Source organism: Lactuca sativa, chromosome 8 (genome assembly GCF_002870075.4).
Source record: "Lactuca sativa cultivar Salinas chromosome 8, Lsat_Salinas_v11, whole genome shotgun sequence".
Lineage (NCBI taxonomy): Eukaryota > Viridiplantae > Streptophyta > Magnoliopsida > Asterales > Asteraceae > Lactuca > Lactuca sativa.
In genome coordinates this window covers 196,549,829-196,576,355 of record NC_056630.2, presented here as the reverse complement: position 1 = coordinate 196,576,355, position 26,527 = coordinate 196,549,829, and the positions used below count along the sequence as shown (strand labels likewise).

Here is a 26,527-nt window from a genome sequence, read left to right as displayed (position 1 = left end):
ACACATTTATGTTATCACAAACTTATTATCCAACATATAATGTTGCTTTACTTAGTATTGCTCCAATATTAAAAACATTGTCTAAGTTTTCAAGGGTTAGATACTTAGATCCATAATGTGTGGCTATTATTCAACAAATGATGCTAACACTCGTAAAATATTCGAAACTTTTCACTATGATTGTTTCAGCATTAAATTCATATGTAAAACATAAAGGTGTAATCAAGACTATAACGAATATCCGTCTATTTTACGGTTTAAATGAACTAGATATAAATAAAAAAACACAATAAATATTGAAGATAAGATTAAAGAACTATATATAATATACGATAATGAATACTTGAGTCAAGATACAAGTCGTAACATCACAAACTTCAATGTCAAGGCTAGTAGCTCATCAATGATCAAACTAGTTCTAATTGAAGAAGACGTATTTTATTTAATATTGGCACCGATAACACAATATGTTAACGTTTTATAAAGAATTCACGGACTAGATATGTTTATGTTTTACAAGTTATGTGATGTTATGATTGTTACAATAAAAAAGACGATAGAAATAAACAAGTACAAATGGATACTAAAAATGAAGTTTAAATCTATCAAACTTGTCCATAGATACAAAACCATATACTCAAACCACAAGAAATGCAAACACAAAACCGGGTTCTTTTTTTTTTTTTTTTTATGTTCATCTAAATCCAAGAAATCGAATATAAACGAATACACACCCATCACCAATACACAAACCCCAATGTATCAACAATAACACAAAACCTGTTCATAAAGATTTCACTTCCTCGCACCCAACATACTTTCACCCGAAGAACTCCCAGATGTTGTGTTTGGATTGCCAAGTACATTAAGATCTTCAAATAATCTATACGAAGGAATAAACGGTCTTTGACTTCCACCACTACCACCACCAGCCGCCACCTGACTATCTCCACTTACACCGCCTGCTGCCGCCCTGTTAGAATACAAGTTTACTTGCTGTGAAGACGTGTTGTTGATGTTATTATATGAGGGAGTAGGATATGTGTAGGTCACCGGAGAAGGCTGATACGGGTTTGTGTAATAGCCAGGTGTTGCCGCCCATGGTGGCGGGATATAGCCGCCAGGGGAAAGGTTTTGCTGTTGATATTGTGGCTGAACCGGTGGTGGCTGTGGTGGAGGTTGGTGTTGAGGTTGAGGTTCGGATTGAGCCCATGGCACAACGTAACTGCTCATGGATGGCTGCGGTTGGTGGGGGTAGTGCTGCTGCTGCTGCTGGGCGGTGGTGGAAACTGGCGGTGATTGGTCGTGTGAGGTTGTGACGGGTGGTGGTGAGGGTGGATTTGGAGATGATAACGTGAGGCTTAAAAAGTCGATCATGTCATCGGCTTTTGTTGTGTTTAATGGAGGTGGTGGATCGGTTATGGTTAAAGCCATACTCAATGAAGGATCTGATGTGGGTCCCACTTGTGCTTTTGAATGCCTGGACAAAAAGAAAAAAAGTTTAGCACAAGTATGTTGCTATTTCATGCATTTAATCCAAAAAAAGGAGAATTTACCTTCTAGCTAACAAAGCAAAGTCATCTTCATCTTCCTCGTCATCACCATCATTTCCTGATGGTGGCGGCACCGGTGGAGGTGCCGCCACGGGCACGGTTGATTTCAAGTTTTCTTTTTCTTCAGTTGATTTGATTTGGGGCTCAAGGGTATTATTGGTATTACTTGGTGAGGCGATAGAATTTGTGAGTTGAGCAGGAATTGGAGAACCGGATGCAATAGCATCATGTTTTGCAAGAACGGTTTGTAGATTGTCATTTAATTCGATACCTTGACCAAGAAGCTCCTCATCACTACAAAAAAAAAAAAAAACAATAATTATCATGAGTTTAAAGCAACTACACATGATACAGTTTTGGGGTTTAGGGTTCAGGGTTTTTGTACCTTGTGGAAGCTAACATTTGCATTAATTTCTTTTGATTTGATCGACATCGGTCAACAACATCAACGATGACCTCATCTTTTATTGCCTATTAACATAAAAAGACAAGTCAAAATCACCAAGGACATGACATGACAGGACATAATAGGTTGTACTGTGTTTGGCATGAATTGGACCGGGAATGATGTCAGATATAAAGTCTTTGTGCAAAAAACTTAAATGTCCTTCTCATCCTCATCATTAAAAATAACCCTAAAAAGCTTGTCAGAGTCGGAGACAAAAAATGCAATTTTTGTCCGATCCAAAAAGTCGGGATAGGGACGCGCTATCGATATCTTGTATGCGGAAAAAGACATGAATGCCCTTCACATCTTCATCGTCTGTAATGACAAAAAGAAAAGAAGAATGCACGTACTGCACGATCATTTGGATCAACTTCTTGCAACATCTCGGATAAAAGTTCCGAAACATTCCTCATTGACTCGATCACCGACATACTAAAAAAATAAAAATAAAAATAAAAAATATCCAAATCAATCCATTATCCACCACTCTTGTAATTAGAAACATCTATCCATTTATAGCAGTGAGAAACTCTTTGTATTTGGATGATAATGAAATTAGAATGCTATAATAAACAAATAAATAGAACTATAGAAGTATGTTGCTGTTTTTAGCATTTAACTTAAAAGAAAAAAAAACAATAAGACACCTTAAGTTTTCAATCTCAGAAGCCATGGCTTCATCAAGCCTTGTTGAAGAATTACTTGGCATTCCATAATTTGGTTGAGTGGGTCCCACAGATGGATGATGGGTGACAGGAGGTGTAAATATTGGAGCTGCATCAGGTGACCGGTGAGGGAACTGTACTCCTGCTTGCTGTCCTCGTAAACATAATCCAAAAAAGATTAAAGATTTCTCAAATGACTAAAACGCCCTTAACAAGACAAGGAATCTTGTGGACTTATAGCAATACCAATAGATCTTCACGGGTAATTATGTAATTAAAACTTGGAAACTTGCTAATTAAACCGAAAAAAAAATAGTTTAGGAATTTTGATTGCACATAAATTACTTGTCATCGGATGTAAATTCAAACATATGTTATTTTTGGTATTAGATATTACAAAATTCAACAAATACTTCTCTTCATTTTTCATGAATTATGACTTCAACAAGTACATGTATTCCATTGCTATTTTTATCGCGATATGCAACTAAAAAAATCAAAAACACTAAAAAATGATGCTTTTAAATATAATAAAATTACCCGTAATTCATCATAAGCAAAGTAATATTGAGGATATTTTCCCCCGCGTCCACCAAATGCTTCTTGCCATGAATCTAAAAGTACCAAAATTTTCTCCCTTACACGCATGTCCGTCTGCAAAAATAATAATAATAATAATAAAATAAAATAAAAAAAATGGAGGAATCATAATTTGTCATGCGTTTGGTTGGCAGGAAACGGAAAATGGAATGCAATGCCACAATTGGATTCCCTTTCCACCGTCCTTTAGGAATAGTGAAATCCGTCAAACATGGAATACGAAGGATTCTGACGGAATTGAATTCCATCCATTTGGAAACCAAACTCCATCATGGAATGGAATCTTGAATTCCAACTCCGTGAGCGTGGGTTTCAACTTCCTTGCTTTGGGAACATTTTGATTTACCTTTTTCTTGACAATTTTGATCATCTCCGGGAGTATGTTTCGCTCGGCTATTTGATAATGAACATTGTCACCACAATTCTTTACCATGGTCTCTAAAAGCTACAATCCAAAATCAGATAAATTACTACTAAAATTAGCATTTTTGATGAAGCAATCATTTCAAGATTTGTAAATTGTAATTATAATGATTAAAAAGGCGAAATACCGTCAAGGAAAGTAGTTGAACATGAGGGTTCTTGTGTTGTAACCTTTTCTTCAAAGCTTTGACAACATCTTTTACAAGCCTAGAAAATTATAAACAATTAAAAACGTAAGATTTGATTGTTACTCAAACTAAATACTAACTAAAAACACAGGATTAACTCTTTTTGTGGAAAAAAAAAACTATGGTTCCTGCTAAAGTACACAAATTTGTCAAAAGTACTCTTTTTTTTAAAAAGAACAAGAAAAACAGCCTAAGAAGCTCTAATTTGTAAATAAAATATTTAAAATAATAATGTATGATTATTACAAATCAATAATTCATAAAAAGTTTTGTAAACTAGGATTTCTGTATTATTTTCTGAAAATCAAGACCATCAATAGACACTGAATATCTTATCTATTTTAAGTTACGAATCATGAAAACGTGTATAAAACCCTAGAACAAAATCCGAAGGTTAAATTTTTGGTATGTTAATGAAAATTATGGATTAATACAGCATGAACTCGACATACAAGTAGCAAAAACATTCAAAAACCATAAAATATTCCCAAAATTTCAAGTTACGAGTGATTAACAACAAGTATAAAACCCTAGAACACCAGACCCCAAATAAAAATAAGGTCAACTAAATTCTGCGTAAAAATCAAAGAAAGCCGATGATGATGGATACAAATATTACCAAGGATTCGCGTTGATGGTGTCGCAAATATCGATGTTGATAGTCCAATCAGGACCGTTTAAGAATTCGCTGGTGGCCTTATCCACTCGAACAACAGCTGAATTAGCAGATGAAGATGAAGACGATGAAAAAGCTGTGGCGGGAAGCATCATCGGGTCGGGGGTGTGTGGGTGTTTTTAGATTGAAAGATTGATTATGATGAAAAGGGTTGAAAGAAATTTGTTTAGATAAATCCGAGGGGAAAACGAAACAAGAAAGAAAAGGGATTTCGATTTTTCATGGAAATTTTGCTGGGAAATTTGTTAAAAAGCTGTTTTGATGAGGAGATTCCCAAAGAAAGGCAGCAAAAAAAAGTGCGACTTTTTTGTCTTTTAATAGGTTAGAGAGTTAGACCACTCCAAATTAATTCCTTGAGCACACCACCCCTTTCGTCTCTTTAGATGCAAACCCCTCGATGGTTTTTCATTTTCTTTAAATTAGTGTCGTGTCACTTTTTCATTAAATTTCTATATCTTATAGGACATATATTCATATACTTTATTCTAATAGTGTTTTAATTGCTTATTCAGGTTATGTTTTATTTTTTATTTGTTTTAGAGAATGATTTACTAACTCATCCTTTTTTTTTTAATTTATATTTTAATACACTATAAAACTTAAATTCTTAATATTTGGTTGAGAAACACTTATCCCCTCAATTCCTTGTACCGCTAAGGCAAGAGTCTTTTTGGTTTATTCGGTTTATGGTTATTTGTAAAAGTTTGTATCAGTTTATTTGGTATCAAAATGAAATTTTAAAAAACTATTAGATTAGTTTATCTAGTACCAAACCATAATAAAATTACAAGTTATTTTATAGTGTTTGGTACTTGTTGTTTATACGTGTAAAATAACAAAGAAAAACATTATTGATATATCGTATATGTATATAAAAATCTAGGGTTATGATAATTTGGTTTAGATAAGATATAAGTATGGTCATGGAGAAGAAGAAATACAAATTGGTTTTGGCTATATCTTACTCAGTGTTGTGGTTTTTATAGATTGCTAGTAATAAACTTCTTTTTAAAAAATCGAAAGAGCAATCTCATGAGGAGGGCGGGTGAGATTCAACTTTCATTTTATAATTGGACCAAGTATAAAACTAGATTTAATATGTTATGTTGATTTGATTAATATAATTCTTTTATCTTTTTTTGTATATGTAGTTTTCTGTGACATCTTGCTAACTCGTTTTAATATATATCTGTCATTAAAAAAAAGATAAGTTATAAGTTATTTATATAAGTCGGATAAAATTTGACATGTGAAAAACTTATTATTTAAATAAGTACTGATTTCTTTTTTAATAGTTTAAAAATTATTTATTAAGGGTATTAAACGGTAATAAATTAATTAACATTTTATTTATCGGTATTCTTTTTACTTGTATTATTTTTAAGGCGTTTGCTTTAAATGTTTACGTGTTCTTTTAAACCATTTTGAATTTCCCAAAAATAAATATTAATTAACTTTTTCAAATAGGTGTGTACCAACAATTCATAATTCATTTTAATTTCATCATAACATTGTGTTGTACTATATTTGCTCTTTTATCATGCGTGGGTATTTTGCAAATATGGTTCTTGTATTATTCTTTTGTAAAGCTAGTACAATTTGTTTTATTTGCTTGAGTTGCTCGTTTAGACCGGACGGAATACACCGTCTCGTGACGGTGGCATGTCGAGCAAACATGGATCAAACGGTATGTTACTATCGAAGAAAGAGGGGAGAGAGGAGAGAGTGTACAAAGGTTATTTTATTCATTTTTTATATTTTATTTCAAATTTTACCAATTTAATCCACCCTTAAAAATGACATTAAAAGATTGTATATGTTAAAGAGTCGTATTAAAATGATATTATTAATTAGCATATGATCCTAAAAGGTTGTACTAATAACTTAATATAATCGACTATTTATTAGATATTGATTTTAATAAATATTCATAAACTCTTATAATTAATTAAAAATTATTTATTTAATAAAAATAATAACTTTCAATCACAAGTAACGTAATATATATATATATATATATATATATATATATATATATATATATATATATATATTCAGTTAATAAAAATAAAAAAGGTTGAGAATGAATGAATTATTTATTTTTGTCATAAAAACCTCCAACGTACCAGCGGAAATGAAAAAGGAATGCACATGTGTTTTCCAACAAAACATGTTTCCTTAAACTATACTAAATCTTACCTTAATATATACAAAAACATAGTTTTTTTTTTTAATTATTAAGGAACTATTTTTTTCGAAAAATAATTTTAAATATATCAAATTCATAATTTTTTATTCTCTACAAATAGAGATCCATATTATGGCACCTGGTTCCTGGTACGTAAATCTCACTTGAGTATTATCCTTTTTTTTAGCCTTGGACTCGGCGAGTCAAAGGTCCGACTCGCCAAGTAGGGACGGGACCCGGGACATGTTTAAGTTGGCGACTCGGCGAGTCCATATCCTATACTCGGCGAGTCACCGCTGTTGGATGAAACCCTAAGTTTCAGGGGTTTGCACCCTATTTAAACCTCATGTCCGCCCCAAACCAGCCCCCATTCACCTCAGAGCCCCCAAACCTTCGTTCCAAAGCTTATTTCCTTGAGAGTCTGAAGCATTTTGTGTGTTCTTGAAGGATTTGAGAAGGAAGTGGAAGTAGATCAAGAGGGAGGGAAGGAAGCCAAGCATCTTAGTGTTCTCTCAGTGATTTCTTTGACGTATAACCCCTTTTCCCTCTGTTTTTATGCTTATTGCTCCATTAAGTCTTTCTTGAGCCCTTCCCCAAGCTTGTATGTGCAATATAAGTCATAATCAGTTGATTAGCCTTTAGATCTAGGAAAGATTGAGCTCCAAGAGCTCAGATCTGTTACCTTTATGGACCTATGTTGCTTGTTCACCCTAGATCTACCCTTTTGAGGCATTTTGAGCCCTAAATCCCTCATTGGTGAGTATCTACACGTAAAGTTGGAAACTTTACGTGTCATTCATGTTCTAGGAACCCAGATCTGTGAATGGCATAGACTGGAATCGAGCAAAATCGCGTATATAGTGATTGCATGGCGACGACTCGGCGAGTCTGCTCACGAGTCTCCGAGTTGTCCCCTTTTCGTTGTGTCGAGTGCGAGTAGTGAGTTACGGGGTGTAACTCAGTGAGTTGGAAGCCAAACTCATCCATGGAGGAACTCGGCGAGGGCAAGGCAATCTCCTTAGACCAAGAACAGACTCGGCGAGTTGTTCATACAACTCGGCGAGTCACAGCATAAAGTGTTCTTCGGATGAAGATGAACTCGGCGAGTTGTTCATACAACTCGGCGAGTAGGATGAAGGACTTGAACCTCAGTTTAGAAGAAGAACTCGTCGAGTCAACGCCTAACTCGACGAGTAGGGACGGGATCCAGGACAATCGATTGGATAGGGACTCGGCGAGTTGGAGAGCCAACTCGGCGAGTCGGGTCAACTGAAAGTTGACTCTGACTTTGACTTATGACATGATTAGAGGTAAAATGGTCATTTTGCCCAAAGAGCAGTTAGCAGTGTTTGATTGAGTATGTTGTGGGAATTACAGTCGGAGGATTTCCGGAGCAGCAGCAGCAGTAGGTGATCAATTCCCACACAGACCAACAGTTATTTCGAGGTGAGTTTCATTTCCAGTAGGAACGGGTCTAAGGCACCAAGGCCGACCCGTGTAGACGAGATGTTAGTACTAGAGTGTGGTCCGAGCCCGTATCTCTGGGTTTAGTCAAGTATGATATATGTGTTAATATGATAGAGTTGCTTATACTTGTTGTCTGTGTGATACTTGTATATTATGGGTTAGCGGTTAAGTGTGGGCAGGGCCTGTATCTCTCCGAGGTTGGAGTGTGAGCTAGGCCCGTATCTCCCAGATAGTAGAGTGTGGGTGAGGCCCGTATCTCCCGGCTAGCGAAGTGTGGGCAGGGCCCGTATCTTCACAAGTGTGGGCGAGGCCCGTATCTCCCGGCTAGCGAAGTGTGGGCAGGGCCCGTATCTTCCCGAGTGTGGGCAAGGCCCGTAACTCCTAGCTAAACGTTGTTTGGTATATGCTTGCATGGTATGAGGTATTATGGGGGAACTCACTAAGCTTCGTGCTTACGGTTTTCAGTTTTGGTTTCAGGTACCTCCTCAGCTAGGGGAAAGGAGTCGGCGCGGTAGCAGCATGTACACACTCTCTTGTTTCCGCAGTTACGAGTTTATTCTGGGATTGATACTCTGATATTTTGATTGATCAAATGTTGTGGTTTTTAATTTGGTTTTCGATGTGAAGTGGTTCAACTAAACAATGTTTTAATTGTTAATGTTTTCTATGTAATGTTTTATAAACGAAATTTTTTGGACGTGAAATTTTGGGTCGTTACAAGTTGGTATCAGAGCCCTGGTTTGAAGGATTCGGACACACCTTCGGGGGTGTCTGAACTCAAATCGAGGGATTAAAAGATTTTCTAAAAGAAAATGTTTTCTAAAATTGAGAAAAGAGTTTTGAGAAAGAACGAAGTGTGTGATGTGCGCGACCGGCCGAGCTCAAGTAAGTATTCCCCAAAGTACCCATACAAGTTTATGTTATGTTTAACAACTTTTGTATAACAGCATGCTAGACTAGGACTAAGGATCTAGGAGTGATGCCTTATGTGCCTGCTTTATGTGTTTCGGTTGTATGAGAATTACATGCTAGAATCGAGTAGACAGCAGTAGGATAGCCTGTTAGGTTATGCCTGATGGTATGAGTATTAGCTCTGTATGCTAGATCAGTTTCTCTCCATGAGAACGGATTTGCTTGAGATTGTTCCCTTAGTTCGAATGCTGCTTGCTTTGTGCTTTGTGGGACCCTGGGTGGTGGGAGTTAGCCATTAGGTGAATATGTCACGTCACATGTGATCAAGGTTGAATAATCTTAGAGTGCTAGATTTGACCCTATTGCGCAGCTCTCGTTTGAGTCTAACCATTGTAGGGATGAGCCTGATACTCGAAGGATTATCCGATCCTCACCACATGGGATGGTATTCAGGTAATGGTTAATTCGCACTACTAAGAGGCCTACAGCAGCTGAGGACCTGGTAGGGTGGAGCCTGAGATTTCCCTAGGGCAAGCGTAGGATGAGTATAGCAGTGATCAGCCGTAGTGGAAGGGATTTGGTGGAGTCGAGGCAGTCCTTAAAGAAGGTATGGATAGATGTAGAAGGTAGTATGGGCCCGTACTACTGAAAGCAGAGGATCCGTACCCGAACCAAGGAAGGCCAAGATAAGACCAGGGAACTTGTAAGTAGTTGCGATCCCTCAGGAAGTATTAGTATCACTAATGATTGTTGTTATGTATTGCAGAATGGTGGTACTTCGATCGAGACCGATAGATGGCGGTTCAGGAGAGGGGTCAGGTTTGGGATCAGGTTCCGAGCCGGTAGATGAGGGACTACGCGAGTTCATCGCGTCAGAGATCACCAGGGGTATCCTTGAGTCGACCCCCATTATCTTTGGGTCGATCAAGGAAGGGATCATCGAGTTGATGGAGGATCGCCTCAGGGCGTTCAGGAGCGACATGGCATATGGCCAGTCAGGATCTCGCACACTGTCCTTTAAGGGCTTCAGGGGCAGTGGTGCGCCGGATTTCCACGGGGTGAAAGACCCCATTGCTGCCAGGCGATGGATTGCAGACATCGAGTCTGCACAGTTGACTAGCTTCTGCCCCGAGGGGTCGAAGGTGAGGTATGCAGCAGGGTGCTTACGAGACCGAGCCCGGGATTGGTGGGAATCAGTGGGTGACTCGTTGGGAGCCTCAGCTATCGAGGCTATGACCTGGTCGGACTTTGTGACTAGGTTCAGGGCAAAGTTTGCGCCGGCTGTCGAACTTCAGCAGCTGGCCAGGGAGTTTTTGGACATGAGGCAGACGACGGAGACTGTGGCGGAGATCACCGCCAAGTTCCGGGAGAGGGCCTTGTTGGTGCCCCAGTATGCGGGTGACGAGGATATGAGGAGGACTCGTTATCATGATATGCTACGGGCTGACATCCGGGAGCATATCAGCTTTTCAGCTTGCCCTACCCTGGAGTCCATGATCGCCAGGGCGAGGGAAAGGGAGATTGATTTAGAGCACATTCGGAAGAGGAAGGCAGAGGTGGGGCGGGTGGTTGGGGCTTCAGGAAAGAAGCCCAGGGGATCAAATGGGAGGCCGAAAGGCCAAGGAGGACCCGGCCGCTGCGGGAAATGCGGCAGGACGCATGAGGGAGCATGTAGGATGGGATCAGCAGGCTGCTACAAGTGCGGCAAGGCAGGGCACTTTAGCAGGGATCGTACTACTCCAGTTTCAGCTATTCAGACGTCTGAGTTGTTGTGTTTCCACTGCAACCAGAGGGGCCACAAGAAGGCCAATTGCCCCCAGTTGACAGTTTCAGCGCCTGTAAAGGCGCCAGCTCCAGCGACCCTGCGGATCACGGATGGCCGGCAGGGCAAGGCAGAGGCTCTAGTGGTGAGGAGCTGGGCATTTCAGCTGACCACCGAGGAGGCACGCGCTGCACCCGATGTGGTGACGGGTATGATTCTTTCCCTCTCATTTTTTATATATATATGAAGTTATGATATTGATATGTGCTCCATGTGTGTATATATATATATATGTGTGTGTGTGTGTGTGTGTTAGGATCGTTCCATGTGAACGGTATACCAGTTCAGGTGTTATTCGACTCGGGTGCGTCCTGATCATTTGTGTCCCTTGCGCTTAGCAAGAAGTTTCCTGAGTCTTCGGGCATGTTGGATTGCCCTTTGGAGGTAGAGATTGCTGATGATCGATCGGTGCGAGCATCGATGGTGTTTCGGGATTGCGTATTGCGTCTGTTTGAGGAGCGCTACTTAGTAGACCTGGTTCCTATTCCGCTGCGTGGGAACAAGATGATTATAGGCATGGATTGGTTGAGCCCTAATGGGGTGGTGATAGATTGTGCGCAACAGCTAGTACGAGTCCGGACCCCAGGTGGCGGAGAGTTAGTGATTCATGGCAAGAGGCCACAGTGTGGACCCTCAGTCTGTTCAGCAGCGAGGGCTAGACGGTACCTTCAGCAGGGATGCGCAGGATATGTCGCGTATGTGATGGATACCCGGGAGGCGGGTAAGGCGACAGTGAGCGAGGTTCCGGTGGTACGAGATTTCGCAGATGTTTTCCCAGAGGAGCTTCCTGGGATACCTCCGGAGCGACAGGTGGAGTTCAGGATCGACCTCGTTCCTGGTGCGGCTCCGATAGCCAAGGCACCGTATCGGTTGGCTCCTCCCGAGATGCAGGAGTTGTCTACGCAGCTGCAGGAGCTGCTAGACAAGGGATTTATTCGTCCGAGTAGTTCACCCTAGGAGCCCCGATCCTGTTTGTGAAGAAGAAGGATGGGTCGCACCGGATGTGCATAGACTATCGGGAGCTGAATAAGGTAACGGTGAAGAACTGTTACCCACTCCCGAGGATTGATGATCTCTTTGACCAGCTTTAGGGAGCGTCTTGGTTTTCCAAGATCGATTTGCGTTCGGGATACCATCAGATGAGGGTCAGGGAGGAGGATACGCAGAAGACCGCGTTTCAGACGCGCTATGGCCACTATGAGTTTGTGGTGATGCCGTTTGGGCTCACCAATGCTCTCGCCGCGTTCATGGACCTCATGAACCGCGTATGCAGACCGATGCTGGATCGGTCTGTGATAGTCTTTATCGATGACATCTTGGTTTATTCCAAGACTCAGGAGGAGCATGAGGAGCATCTGAGAGAGGTGTTGGAGACCCTGAGGAGGGAGAGCTTGTATGCCAAGTTCTCCAAGTGTGAGTTTTGGTTGCGCGAGGTGCAATTTCTCGGACACCTTGTCAACCAGAACGGGATTCTGGGCGATCCGGCCAAGGTCGAGGCCGTGATGAGATGGGAGGTTCTGAAGTCTCCATCTGAGATTCGGAGTTTCCTGGGATTAGCAGGCTACTATCGGAGATTTATTCAGGATTTCTCCAAGATAGCCGTACCCCTGACGCGGCTGACGAAGAAAGCCATGGTCTTTCGGTGAGGACCTGAGCAACAGGCTGCATTTGAGACACTGAGACAGAGATTGTGTGAGGCACCGATCTTAGCCCTGCCAGAGGGCGTAGAGGATTTTGTGGTTTTTTGTGACGCGTCCATTTCAGGGTTGGGCGCGGTACTGATGCAGACGGGGCATGTCATTGCCTACGCTTCGAGGCAGCTCAAGCCTCACGAGGCGAACTACCCAACGCATGATTTGGAGTTGGGGGCGGTGGTTTTTGCCCTCAAGATTTGGCGGCATTACCTCTACGGGGTTCGATGTACCATTTACACAGACCACAAGAGTTTGAGGTACCTCATGGATCAGCCGAATCTGAACATGAGGCAGCATCGGTGGTTGGACGTGGTAAAGGATTATGATTGCGAGATCCTCTACCACCCAGGGAAGGCCAATGTGGTGACCGATGCACTTAGCCGCAAGGCGGCGCTGATCAGGGACGTTTGCATGAGGATGACCGTGGTGACTCCCCTGTTGGAGCGAATTCGGGAGGCTCAACAGGAGGCTATCAAGGAGGAGCATCGGAAAAGCGAACGTGTAGTGGGTCAGGTTTCCTCCTTTGATTATGATAGCCGAGGACTATTGACACTACAACGTAGGGTGTGGGTGCCGTATCACGGAGGCGTGCGCCAGATTTTGATGGAGGAGGCGCACAAGTCCCGGTTCTCTATTCATCCCGGGGCGACGAAGATGTATAGGGATCTTCGTCTAGATTATTGGTGGCCCTGCACGAAGCGGGATGTGGCATGGTACGTTGAGCGGTGCTTGACCTACATGAAGGTCAAGGCCGAACATCAGAGACCGCATGGCAAGATGCAGCCGTTGGATATTCCACTGTGGAAATGGGAAGATATCACGATGGATTTTATCACGAAGCTTCCCAGGACCGCGCGTGGAGTGGATTCGATTTGGGTCATCGTGGATCGATTGACCAAGAGTGCTCACTTTATCCCGATCCAGGAGAGCATATCGGCCGAGAAATTGGCCGACATCTATATCAGGGAGATCGTGGCGCGACATGGGGTGCCAGTATCGGTTATCTCAGACAGGGATGTGCGTTTTACTTCCAGATTTTGGAAGAGATTTCATGATGAGTTGGGCACTCGTTTGCATTTTAGCACCGTCTTTCACCCGCAGACGGATGGTCAGAGCGAGCGGACCATCCAGACCTTGGAAGATATGTTTCAGGCGTGCGTGTTAGACTTCGGTGGTAGCTGGGATACCTATCTTCCTTTGGATGAGTTCTCGTACAACAACAGCTACCACGCGAGTATCGACCGCCCTCCATTCGAGATGTTGTACGGACAGAGGTGCAGGACCACGATATGCTGGGGTGAAGTTGGCCAGAGAGTCATGGGGAGCACCAAAGTGGTGCTCAAGACGACCGAGAGGATCCAGCAGGTTCGGAGAAGGCTTCAGACTGCTCAGAGTCGACAGAAGAGTTACGCCGACAAGCGTCGATCCGACTTGGAGTTCCAAGTCGGGGATATGGTTTTCCTGAAGGTGTCACCTTGGAAAGGCGTCATTCGATTCAGGAAGCGGGGCAAGTTGGGCCCAAGATTCATCAGACCGTTCAGGGTTGTAGCCTGAGTGAGCAAGGTGGCGTATAGGCTGGATCTGCCAGCCAAGCTTAGCCAGATCCACAACACTTTCCATGTTTCTCAGCTACGGAAGTGTCTAGTGGACGATTCAGCGGTAGTGCCGTTAGAGGATATACAGGTTGATGACAGCCTGAATTACATTGAGTGCCCAGTCGCAATCCTCAACAGGAAGTCGAAGGATTTGAGGAACAAGAAGGTGGAGCTAGTGAAGGTGCAATGGCAGCACCGCAAGGGTTCGGAGTGGACTTGGGAGCCGGTGGAGGAGATGATGGAGCATTATCCTGAGCTGTTCCAGGATCGAGCAGCAGACTTCGAGGACGAAGTCTAAAATAAGTGGGGGAGATTTGTAGCACCTGGTTCCTGGTACGTAAGTCTCAGTTGAGTATTATCCTTTTTTTAGCCTTGGACTCGGCGAGTCATAGGTCCGACTCGCTGAGTAGGGACAGGACCCGGGACATGTTTAAGTTGGCGACTCGGCGAGTCCATATCCTGTACTCGGCGAGTCACCCTTGTTGGATGAAACCCTAAGTTTCAGGGGTTTGCACCCTATTTAAACCTCATGTCCGCCCCAAACCAGCCCCCATTCACCTCAGAGCCCCCAAACCCTCGTTCCAAAGCTTATTTCCTTGAGAGTTTGAAGCATTTTGTGTGTTCTTGAAGAATTTGAGAAGGAAGTGGAAGTAGATCAAGAGGAAGGGAAGGAAGCCAAGCATCTTAGTGTTCTCTCATTGATTTCTTTAAGGTATAACCCGTTTTCCCTATGTTTTTATGCTTATTGCTCCATCAAGTCTTTCTTGAGCCCTTCCCCAAGCTTGTATGTGCAATATAAGTCATAATCAGTTGATTGGCCTTTAGATCTAGGCAAGATTGAGCTCCAGGAGCTCAGATCCGTTACCTTTATGGACCCATGTTGCTTGTTCACCCTAGATCTACCCTTTTGAGGCATTTTGAGCCCTAAATCCCTCATTGGTGAGTATATACACGTAAAGTTGGAAACTTTACGTGTCATTCATGTTCTAGGAACCCAGATCTGTGAATGGCATAGACTGGAATCGAGCAAAATCGCGTATATAGTGATTGCATGGCGACGACTCGGTGAGTCGTTCATACGACTCGACGAGTCTGCTCGCGAGTCTCCGAGTTGTCCCCTTTTCGTTGTGTCGAGTGCGAGTAGTGAGTTACGGGGTGTGACTCAGTGAGTTGGAAGCCAAACTCATCCATGGAGGAACTCGGCGAGTCCATGCCCTGACTCGGCGAGGGCAAGGCAATCTCCTTAGACCAAGAACAGACTTGGCGAGTTGTTCATACAACTCGGCGAGTCACAGCATAAAGTGTTCTTCGGATGAAGATGAACTCGGCGAGTTGTTCATACAACTCGGTGAGTAGGATGAAGGACTTGAACCTCAGTTTAGAAGAAGAACTCGTCGAGTCAACGCCTAACTCGACGAGTAGGGACGGGATCCAGGACAATCGATTGGATAGGGACTCGGTGAGTTGGAGAGCCAACTCGGCGAGTCGGGTCAACTGAAAGTTGACTCTGACTTTGACTTATGACATGATTAGAGGTAAAATGGTCATTTTACCCAAAGAGCAGTTAGCAGTGTTTGATTGAGTATGTTGTGGGAATTACAGTCGGAGGATTTCCGGAGCAGCAGCAGCAGTAGGTGATCAATTCCCACACAGACCAACAGTTATTTCGAGGTGAGTTTCATTTCCAGTAGGAACGGGTCTAAGGCACCAAGGCCGACCCGTGTAGACGAGATGTTAGTACTAGAGTGTGGTCCGAGCCCGTATCTCTGGGTTTAGTCAAGTATGATATATGTGTCAATATGATAGAGTTGCTTATACTTGTTGTCTGTGTGATACTTGTATATTATGGGTTAGCGGTTAAGTGTGGGCAGGGCCCGTATCTCTCCGAGGTTGGAGTGTGGGCTAGGCCCGTATCTCCCAGATAGTAAAGTGTGGGTGAGGCCCGTATCTCCCGGCTAGCGAAGTGTGGGCAGGGCCCGTATCTTCACAAGTGTGGGCGAGGCCCGTATCTCCCGGCTAGCGAAGTGTGGGCAGGGCCCGTATCTTCCCGAGTGTGGGCGAGGCCCGTAACTCCTAGCTAAACGTTGTTTGTTATATGCTTGCATGGTATGAGGTATTATGGGGGAACTCACTAAGCTTCGTGCTTACGGTTTTCAGTTTTGGTTTCAGGTACCTCCTCAGCTAGGGGAAAGGAGTGGGCACGGTAGCAGCATGTACACACTCTCTTGTTTCCGCAGTTACGAGTTTATTCTGGGATTGATACTCTGATATTTTGATTGATCAAATGTTATGGTTTTTAATTTGGTTTTCGATGTGAAGTGGTTCAACTAAACAATGTTTTAATTGTTAATGTTTTCTATGTAATGTCTTATAAACGAAAATTTTTGGACGTGAAATTTTGGGTCGTTACATATTGATATAGTTTTAAGATAAAATAAAAATTTTATTTTTTTATAGTTTCAACTTTCATTATTCAAAAGTGAATAAATACGAATCAAATTTTTACTACAGTACATTCGTTATTCATTTATGAATAAAAAATATAATTAATTCTTTTTATAGTTTAAGTATCATTCATACATGAATATAATGTTGGAATAGTGTCTAAGGCTGCACCTATATTAGGCAAGTATTTGACCCGGTTGTGCATGGTCCTTTTGGGTTGCCTTCACCGTAGCAACTTGATAGGATGATTTATTAAGAGAGAGTAAATATTATTAATATATTATGGGAATAATATAAAGAATAATATATTGTTATTTGATTAATATAAGTCATAGAATTAATTGGAATTAATTTGGTGACTTAAAGAGGTTAATTAAATAAAGGGGTATAAACTGTCAATTGTTTGATAGTTAAGATTTAGACTATAAATCCTTATAGATATATAGTGGACGGATTCTAGAAGCTAGGATAGCTTCAAAATCGTCCATGACTTATCTAAGGAAAGTATTTGGATAGCCTTAAGAGAAGATTATCCAATTAGGGTTTAAGTTGTAACCCTTAAGGAGTCTACAAGTATAAATAGATCCCATGGGCAAGGGAAATCGGCACCTCACCTAAAGCAAGAGAACCCTGGCCGATTTCCTCCCCTCTCCTCTCTCCTAAATCATCTTCTTTGCTATTGGTGTTTGTAAGCCATTAGAGGAGTGACAGTTGTGACTCTAGAAGCTCCAAGACAACAAGATCAACAAGGAATTCGAAGGTATGGTTCTAGATCTGTTTCAATGTTGTTATTTAATCTAATTAGCCATTAGAAGTCTTGGATTCAAAGCATGTTTAATTAGAAAGCCTAGATCCAAGCATTAGGGTTTTGCATGCGCACATAGGAAAGTTCTTATGGCTAAAACCCATCAGTGGTATTAGAGCCTAGCTTGGTTTTCATTAAATTATTGCTTGATTAACTGAAACAAACCTGCAAAATTCAATTTTTGGTTTCTGAGTCATGAACTCGACGAGTCCCATGGTGGACTCGACGAGTTGGCCTTACTCGACGAGTCCAGTTGGGAACTCGACGAGTTCAAGCGTCAGGAAAGGCCAGATTCGGGATTTTTTCATACTTATCTTATGGAAACTTACCTTTATGATATTAGATCAACCTAAATCCGATTTCTTGATATATATGACTATTATCTTGATCTAATTAAAGATATTTATCAACTAATAAAATATTTAATTTCCTTATATGATAATTAATTAATTATTTTGATTAATTTGGTAATTATCTTGCAAGAAATCTTGAATAAAATCAAATATAGATAATTAGGATATTAATTGTTAATTGGAATTATTTGTTATTTGATCCTCTATGTTTTAAATGTTTAAAACTTGCCCTCAAGTTTTGAAATTTATATTTGTGATTAAAAGTTTTAATTTAGACAACTTAAATTTCAAACCCTAGATTTTAAAAGGTTTAAAATACAACCCTATACTAATATGATATTACTAGAATAATATATATATGTATAACTAAATGCTAGTCTTACTGTTAGTAGGCCTCATTCACGAAGCCGATCTATAAGGTGGGTATAAGGTTGCGGCCTATAAAATGGCGCTTAATGGGTGTACACTCACACCCACCGCTTGCTTGATTGGTGGAGGGTCGTTAGCCGAACGGGTAGGATAGGGCAACCTCATCCTCTCATTAAAAGTATAATAAGAAATACAAAGTAACTACACTTTTTTTAAAAATTTCCCAATCTTAGTTACTTTAGGAAAAGTGAATTGATGCAATCCCATGAAATTACACTTTGCACCCTTGCTAAGAAGTTAGTGGAGCGTGTGTGGTTTACCGGCACACTAATTGGTTCTAAGCAAAGGTGGCAAAGGGTGATTCATTGTTTATCATAGTTCGATGGAGCGTGTGTGGTTTACCGGCACATCGAATAGGTGATCATTACAATGAAGGCACCATGTAAATTTGCATGGTAATTCACACCCGCTTTGTGATCATCGGTATCCCAGTCACAAACAAGAGGGACATATCGAGATTTAAACATGCCATTGAATAGTTTCAATGAATCTCACTCGAACCTAGGAATTCTCAATACACTTAGGACTAATAGTTAAGTTTTGATGGAGAATTAGTGAATCGTCATTCACTTACCTTCGATTTATTTGCATGTTAGATTACGACATCCCTTTTCTAGTATGTAAATGTTATTGTTGGATCCTAGCCCTAATTTTTCTTATTGGGTGATAATTAGGGATTCTTATTCTAATCTATCTTTGTCCTTTTTCTTTTGTAGATGTCGAACGCAAACAACGCTGCTAGTTCTTTCACGTTGATGAGCCTTTGCCAAAAGGTCACCTTCGATGGAACGAACTTTAGCGAATGGATAAGATGCATTCACACCATTGCTCGCTATGAGGATAAGGAGTATGTCCTCGATGAGAAGCTCGAGAAAATCAACCCTGAAATCGCTACTTTGGCCGAAATCACCGCTTTTGAGACTCATGAGCGAGATGCAACGAAGGTACATTGCATCATGATTGCTACCATGAACTCCGAATTCCAAAAGTCCTACGAGGACATGTACCCGTACGAGATGCACCAAGACTTATTGGAGAGGTACCACCAAAATGCGAGACAAGAGCGTTATGAGATTTTCACCAACATGATTTCCGCTAAGATAGGTCATGGAGAATCTCTTACCGTGCACTTGCAAAAGATGCAAAGGTATGTCGACCGCCTTCGTAAGTTAAATGTTGACTTTGGAGAAGACTTGGCGATCGACATGGTGCTTCACTCTTTGCCTCCGATGTACAACCAATTTAGGATGACCTACCACATGAACAAAGAGGAGGTCACCCTAAGCAAACTCCAAGGTCTCTTGAGGGTTGCTGAGAGCAACTTCAAAGACAAGTCTGTTGCGCCAACTCCCAATCCGCCTGCTGCTCCTGTCTTGGCTATTGGTCAAGGAAAGGGAAAGAAGAGGAAGGCTTCATCGAAGAACTATCGCAAGGTCAAAGCCCGAGATGGTGCCTCTTCTAGTGGGACCAAAGTTGATCCCGCTAAGCCCTGTCCTAACTCGAAGGAGGCAGAGTGTCACCACTTCCATAAGATAGGACATTGGAAGAGAAGCTGCCCAGAGTACCTGCAAGCAATCAAAGAAGGAAAGATCAAGCCATCTTTCGCAGGTATATACACAATTAAATCTAACGATTCTAATCATGCTATTTCTTGGGTTCTTGATACCGGTTGTGGTTACCACATTTGTTCTAATGTGCAGGGACTAAGAAGAAGTAGGGATGTGGAGCAAGGAAGGATCAATCTAATCATGGGGAACTGAAGATCGTCGCCTGTGACCAAGATTGAAGTGTATTCTTTAGTGCTTAGGAATAATTTGTGTTTAGATTTGAACAATCGTTGCTATTCGCCAGAAATGGCTAGAAACATCATTTAATTTCATGGTTTATATAGACAAGGATTTAGATTTTCTTTTAATAATGAGAATGGTTCTATTTTGGCTTATCTAAATGGTGTCTTTTACTTTGAAGCTATACCGTGTAATGGAATATATGAAATTGTTATGATTGTTGATAACTTAGGAAATGATGTTTTGAATATAGATTCTTCCACTAGTATGGATAAAGCATCCTTGTGGCATTGCAGTCTTGGACATGTCAACAAGAAACGCATAGCCCAACTCCAAAAGAATGGAGTGTTGGAGTCATTTGACCTTAGGGAAGATGACACATATGAGTCTTGTTTACTTGGAAAGATGACTAAATCACCCTTCACGAGTACGTGTGAAAGGGGTGAGGGTCTATTGGACCTAATACATACCGATGTATGTGGACCGTTTAGATCAACCACGAAGGATGGGAACCGCTTCTATGTGACCTTTATCGATGATTATAGTAGATATGGGTATATCTACTTAATCAAGCAAAAGTCAGAAACTTTTGAAAAGTTCAAAGAGTTTAAGAATGAAGTGGAGAATCAATTGGGCAGGAAAATCAAGATGCTTCGATCTGATCGAGGAGGAGAGTACCTAAGTCTTGAATTCCACGATTATCTCAAGGAGTGTGGAATAGTTTCGCAATTGACGCCTCCTAGGACACCGCAGTTGAATGGTGTGGCAGAAAGGCGTAATCGAACCTTATTGGATATGGTTCGCTCTATGATGAGTCGTGCTTCACTACCTATCTCTTTTTGGGGGTATGCCTTAGAGACTGCCGCCCATATCCTTAACCAAGTCCCTACTAAGAAGGTTGCCAAAACACCTCACGAGATGTGGACAGGGAAAGCTCCCTCGTTGGCACATATCAAGGTTTGGGGTTGCGAGGCTTTCGTAAGACGAGATACTCACGACAAGCTCGAACCTCGAAGTGAGCGATGTATTTTCATCGGCTACCCACAGACATCCTTTGGATATCTCTTCTATAGACCGAAGGACAATGTTGTCTTTGTTGCAAGGAGAGGAGTTTTCCGATAGCGAGAACTCATAAGCCAAGGAGATAGTGGGAGGCAAATCGAACTTGAAGAGATTCAAGAGTCGATAGATGAAGGAACCTCTACCGCTGGCACTCAACCCGAGGAGGAAACTCCGGTTGAACTGATTGACGAGTCCTTACCTCTTAGACGTTCCGATAGAGTCAGAGTTCATCCCCAGTTTTATGGTTTTCATATTACTACCGAAGGGGACACGTATATTAGTGAGGGTACACTAATAAATCTTGATGAACCTAATAGCTATAAGGAAGCCATGGCAGGCCCGGAGTTTGCAAAGTGGAAAGAGGCAATGGATAGCGAGATCCAATCCATGTATGATAACCAAGTTTGGAATTTGGTTGATTATGTGCCCGAACGTAAGACCGTTGGGTGCAAATGGATCTTCAAGAAGAAGACCGACGTGGATGGAAAGGTACACACATATAAAGCACGATTGGTTGCGAAGGGCTTTACTCAAACTCCCGGAGTTGACTATGATGAGACCTTCTCACCAGTTGCGAAGATTAAATCTATTAGAGTGATGCTAGCGATTGTCACATTTCATGATTATGAGATTTGGCAAATGGATGTCAAGACCGCTTTCCTTAACGTAAAATTGGCTGAGGATGTTTACATGGCTCAGCTAGAGGGGTTTGTGGATCCGAAGCATCCGAATAGAGTGTGTAAGCTTGAGAAGTCCATTTATGGACTTAAGCAAGCATCTCGCAGATGGAATCTTTGCTTCGATGAGAAAGTCAAAGAATTTGGATTTGTACGAAGCAAAGACGAATCTTGTGTATATGTCAAAGCCAGTGGGAGTATAGTAAGCTTCCTCTTTCTATATGTCGATGACATATTACTCATAGGAAACGACATCCCGACTCTGCAGGAGGTTAAGTCCTGGCTCGGGAAGTGCTTCGCTATGAAGGACCTCGGAGAGGCTTCTTACATTTTGGGAATAAGGATAGTAAGAGAAAGAAGTAAGAGACTAATTGGACATAGTCAGAATACTTACTTGGATAAAGTACTAAAACGTTTTAGTATGGAAAACTCGAAGAAGGGAGAATTACCGATACAAAGTAATGCCAAGTTGAGTAAGACTCAAAGTCCGAGTACCGAAGATGAGATAGCAGAAATGAGCCGAGTACCATACGCTTCCGCAGTTGGCTCAATCATGTACGCTATGACTTCTACTCGCCCTGATGTAGCCTTCGCTTTGAGCATGGTTAGCAGATATCAAGGGAATCCTGGCAGAGCACATTGGATTGCGGTGAAGAATATCCTTAAGTACCTTCGGAGGACGAAGGAATGGTTCTTAGTCCTCGGAGGGAGTGATGACTTGAAGGTGCGAGGGTATAGTGACGCCAGTTTTCAGACCGACAGGGACAACTACCGTTCGCAGTCGGGTTGGGTCTTTACCCTAAATGGAGGAGCAGTGACATGGAAGAGTTCCAAGCAGGAGACCGTAGCTGATTCAACGTGCGAATCAGAGTACATTGCAGCGAGCGAAGCGTCGAAGGAGGTAATATGGCTAAAGAACTTCATCGGTGATCTTGGAGTTGTACCTGCCATAAAGGAGCCCATGGAGATTTTCTGTGATAACGAAGGAGCGGTTGCCTTGACCAAGGAACCGAGGGATCATGGTAGATCAAGACATATCGACAGAAAATATCATTTCATTACACATCGTGTAGGAGAAGGACATCTCGTAGTGAAGAGGATATCATCAGAAGATAACCCAGCAGATCCGCTTACGAAGGGACTGAGTAGGGTTAAGCACTTGCAGCATGCTAGGAGTATTGGGCTGAAGGATGATATTAGCATAGATTAGATAGTATTAGAAACGTGTAATAGATAAGTGTAATTAACATTTGATGATTAAATAAAGGAGTTTTATTTATGAGTAATGTTACTATCTTATGTTAATTGTTTAGCTATTGTTTCACTTTGCATGTTTTGACCTCCAGAATAATTGAGCTTATTAAGAATAATCGAATTGTTCAAATTATCCACAATCGTTCATATGTTGGAAGTAGATATGAATGAAGATTGTCATGAACTGGTGTGTAGATTGTCTAAATGGTTTTAGACATAGCAAAGGTTTGCTGCAACGTTCATGAGTGCTTATGAACTAGTTTTGAGCATTGGAACAAACCCGCGCTTGCTGGAGTCACCTTACGGAATATGATATAAAAGGTGATCGCAAGACGATAATATCATATAGTCTTAAAACCTAGATATATGGTTTGTTATTTGTTAATTGATTGTACATTGATAATGCAAAAACGCATCAGTAACTCGGTGTTATAAAACGCATTGTTGTGTATAGTTGATTAATGAATAAGTAAATGCATATAAGTCGAAGTTTATCTGTGACTTTTATCTAAGAAGGTAAAAGTGATATCTCGGCCGCTCGATGATTTGATTTGACTTATGTGTCGGGCCCAGTCAGAACTGAATTGATGTGTTCGATTAAGTTCTATGTCGAATAAATCGGAGATCGAGAAACCTAAATGCTTGACTAACCATTCCATAGGATTGTCAGCATGATATCTAACAGAGGACTGTACGATCCCTTATCTAAAGGACAAGATTGATTAGCTCAGAGTTTGACAGCGTCTTTGAGAGCTACGATTGCAAACCGAATTGTACTTGTGCATATAGTTGCTAGACTTATCCAAGTGGGAGACTGTTGGAATAGTGTCTAAGGCTGCAACTATATTAGGCAAGTATTTGACCCGGTTGTGCATGGTCCTTTTGGGTTGCCTTCACCATAGCAACTTGATAGGATGATTTATTAAGAGAGAGTAAATATTATTAATATATTATGGTAATAATATAAAGAATAATATATTGTTATTTGATTAATATAAGTCATAGAATTAATTGGAATTAATTTGGTGACTTAAAGAGGTTAATTAAATAAAGGGGTATAAACTGTCAATTGTTTGATAGTTAAGCTTTAGACTATAAATCCTTATAGATATATAGTGGACGGATTCTAGAAGCTATGATAGCTTCAAAATCGTCCATGACTTATCTAAGGAAAGGATTTGGATAGCCTTAAGAGAAGATTATCCAATTAGGGTTTAGGTTGTAACCCTTAAGGAGTCTACAAGTATAAATAGATCCCATGGGCAAGGGAAATCGGCACCTCACCTAAAGTAAGAGAACCCTGGCCGATTTCCTCCCCTCTCCTCTCTCCTAAATCATCTTCTTTGCTATTGGTGTTTGTAAGCCATTAGAGGAGTGACAGTTGTGACTCTAGAAGCTCCAAGACAACAAGATCAACAAGGAATTCGAAGGTATGGTTCTAGATCTGTTTCAATGTTGTTATTTAATCTAATTAGCCATTAGAAGTCTTGGATTCAAAGCATGTTTAATTAGAAAGCCTAGATCCAAGCATTAGGGTTTTGCATGCGCACATAGGAAAGTTCTTATGGCTAAAACCCATCATATAACATATAATAAACATAGTATATATATTCATATTTAAATATTAGACGACGCATTCACTTGTGAATATTACATAGTATATTCACTAGTGAATATTAGATCGTATATTCACTTATGAATATTAGATAATATTTTCAAAAATGAATATTACATAGTATTACATGGTATATCACATGTGAATATTACATAGTATATTCACTTGTGAATATTAGATCGTATATTCACTTATGAATAATAGTTGATATATTTATATGTGAATATTGCACAGTATATTCATATATGGATATTTACAAGGTGTTTTCACAAATATAGATAATTTTTATATGTTATTTACAAGGTGTAGACTTGCATATTTGTTTTGTGTTTTAATAATCATATACTGATTCAGATGAGAAAACATATTCATATGTGAATATAACGTGGTAATTTAGTTTATGCATTTCATCAAACAGTTGGAGTGAAAACAAGTTAACTTTTTTAAAAATGTTAAAAATATGATACTTTGACTATTTAAATCTTACAAAATAGTAGATTGATAGAGAATTATATGAAAATTTTCAAACAAAAAATGATTTGATCTTTTTCTAACCTTAATTTCGATATTTTATTTGATGATCGATGTTGAATGAATGATATGAATTGATTTTTTTCTTGATTATCGATGATGTTGATCTAATGATGTTGGGAGTATATTTAATCGTTGATGTTGAATATATGCTCGTATTCAAGTTGAATTAAATGTTGGATTGAAAAAACAAAAAATGAATTTTTGTTGTCAACTGTTGAATGGTGTTGATAAAAGTGTTATTGTCGATGATCGATTATTGATTAACATATGATGACGTTGATCGATTATTTAATTAAAGAAATCTGGATGATTGTTGAAGGTTGGAGGAGAAATTTGGATGATGAACGATCTATTGGAATGAATTTCAACTGTTATCTAACTATCTACACTTACGTATTTGTGATTGAAGGCTATTTTATCATATTTACAAGTTTGCCACCGTGTCCTATATTTTTAGCGGCTAATTAAATAATTGACTGATAATGATTCCCTCATTCTCAACTTTTTTTTTCTCAGTTGAACCCTCCTCTCTCTCTCTCTCTCTCTCTCTATATATATATATATATATATATATATATATATTATTTTTATCCATTTTCAATAATAAAAGAAAACATTACTTTTATCCATTTCTTATGGAAGCTATACAATTAATACTATTATTGCTGGAAAATCAATTAATATTATTATTAATAATAATTAATATATTATAATAAAACTTAGTTAAATAAAATCATATAATGTTGAAAAAAATAGTATTTTATAATTATAATAATAAAATATGTTTATAGTGTTAATTTTTATTGTGTGGTTGGAATTGAAAAAGATTTTTGTGTGATTTTTAGTGTTAGCCTTGGAGTTGGTCTTAGCCTAAGCTTCACTGACACCCCTAATTCTTTTCTACCATCCGAGACTGCAACAATCAAAATAAAGGTTCATCTATCCCAGGCTGTAACAATCACCAATGATTTCAGGTCGATGCCCAAGTCGTGTAACCCTCATATTAGTTTTAGAAATTCAAATTATGAATCAAAGGAAATAAGACATGAAACAAGGGGCACACAACCACCTATTAATGATTAAGGGAGAAGAGAGCAACAATTTTGTGATTTTTAGAGGCTGTAATTTGGAGGGTTGTTTGCCATCAAATACAATTGTAACACTTGGTTCCTGGTACGTATTTGTAAGTAAAGTATTTTGCATTTTGGCCTGGGACTCGGCGAGTTGGTGGCCCAACTCGTCGAGTAGAAGCGCATTCGACACGGGAGTGAAGTGGATGACTCGACAAGTTAGGGACCGGACTCGACGAGTCCGTGCTGTCTGGACAAAAACCCT

The 26,527-nt window shown here is 40.4% G+C and overlaps 1 protein-coding gene across 1 annotated transcript; it reads right to left on the bottom strand.

Annotated features, from left to right (window-relative positions):
• Positions 1-577: 577 nt before the first annotated feature.
• On the bottom strand, positions 578-4,912 carry LOC111896187 (TOM1-like protein 6). The gene is made up of 9 exons (XM_023892200.3): positions 4,497-4,912; positions 3,818-3,896; positions 3,613-3,711; positions 3,207-3,320; positions 2,649-2,815; positions 2,352-2,433; positions 1,939-2,024; positions 1,557-1,847; positions 578-1,480 (listed from the first exon to the last, which is right to left on the bottom strand). Exons 1-9 carry the CDS (start codon positions 4,646-4,648, stop codon positions 796-798), a joined length of 1,755 nt encoding a protein of 584 aa, XP_023747968.1. The 5' UTR covers positions 4,649-4,912; the 3' UTR covers positions 578-795.
• Positions 4,913-26,527: the final 21,615 nt, after the last annotated feature.

Bases quoted from the DNA above. Each gene is read 5' to 3' on its own strand.
- LOC111896187 (XM_023892200.3), bottom strand. From the start codon at position 4,648: ATGATGCTTCCCGCCACAGCTTTTTCATCGTCTTCATCTTCATCTGCT. The intron at 3,712-3,817 runs GTATTTCGCCTT...TTTGGATTGTAG, and splicing joins TTCAACTACTTTCCTTGACG to CTTTTAGAGACCATGGTAAA. The intron at 2,816-3,206 runs GTAATTTTATTA...TTACGAGGACAG, and splicing joins TTGCTTATGATGAATTACGG to CAAGCAGGAGTACAGTTCCC.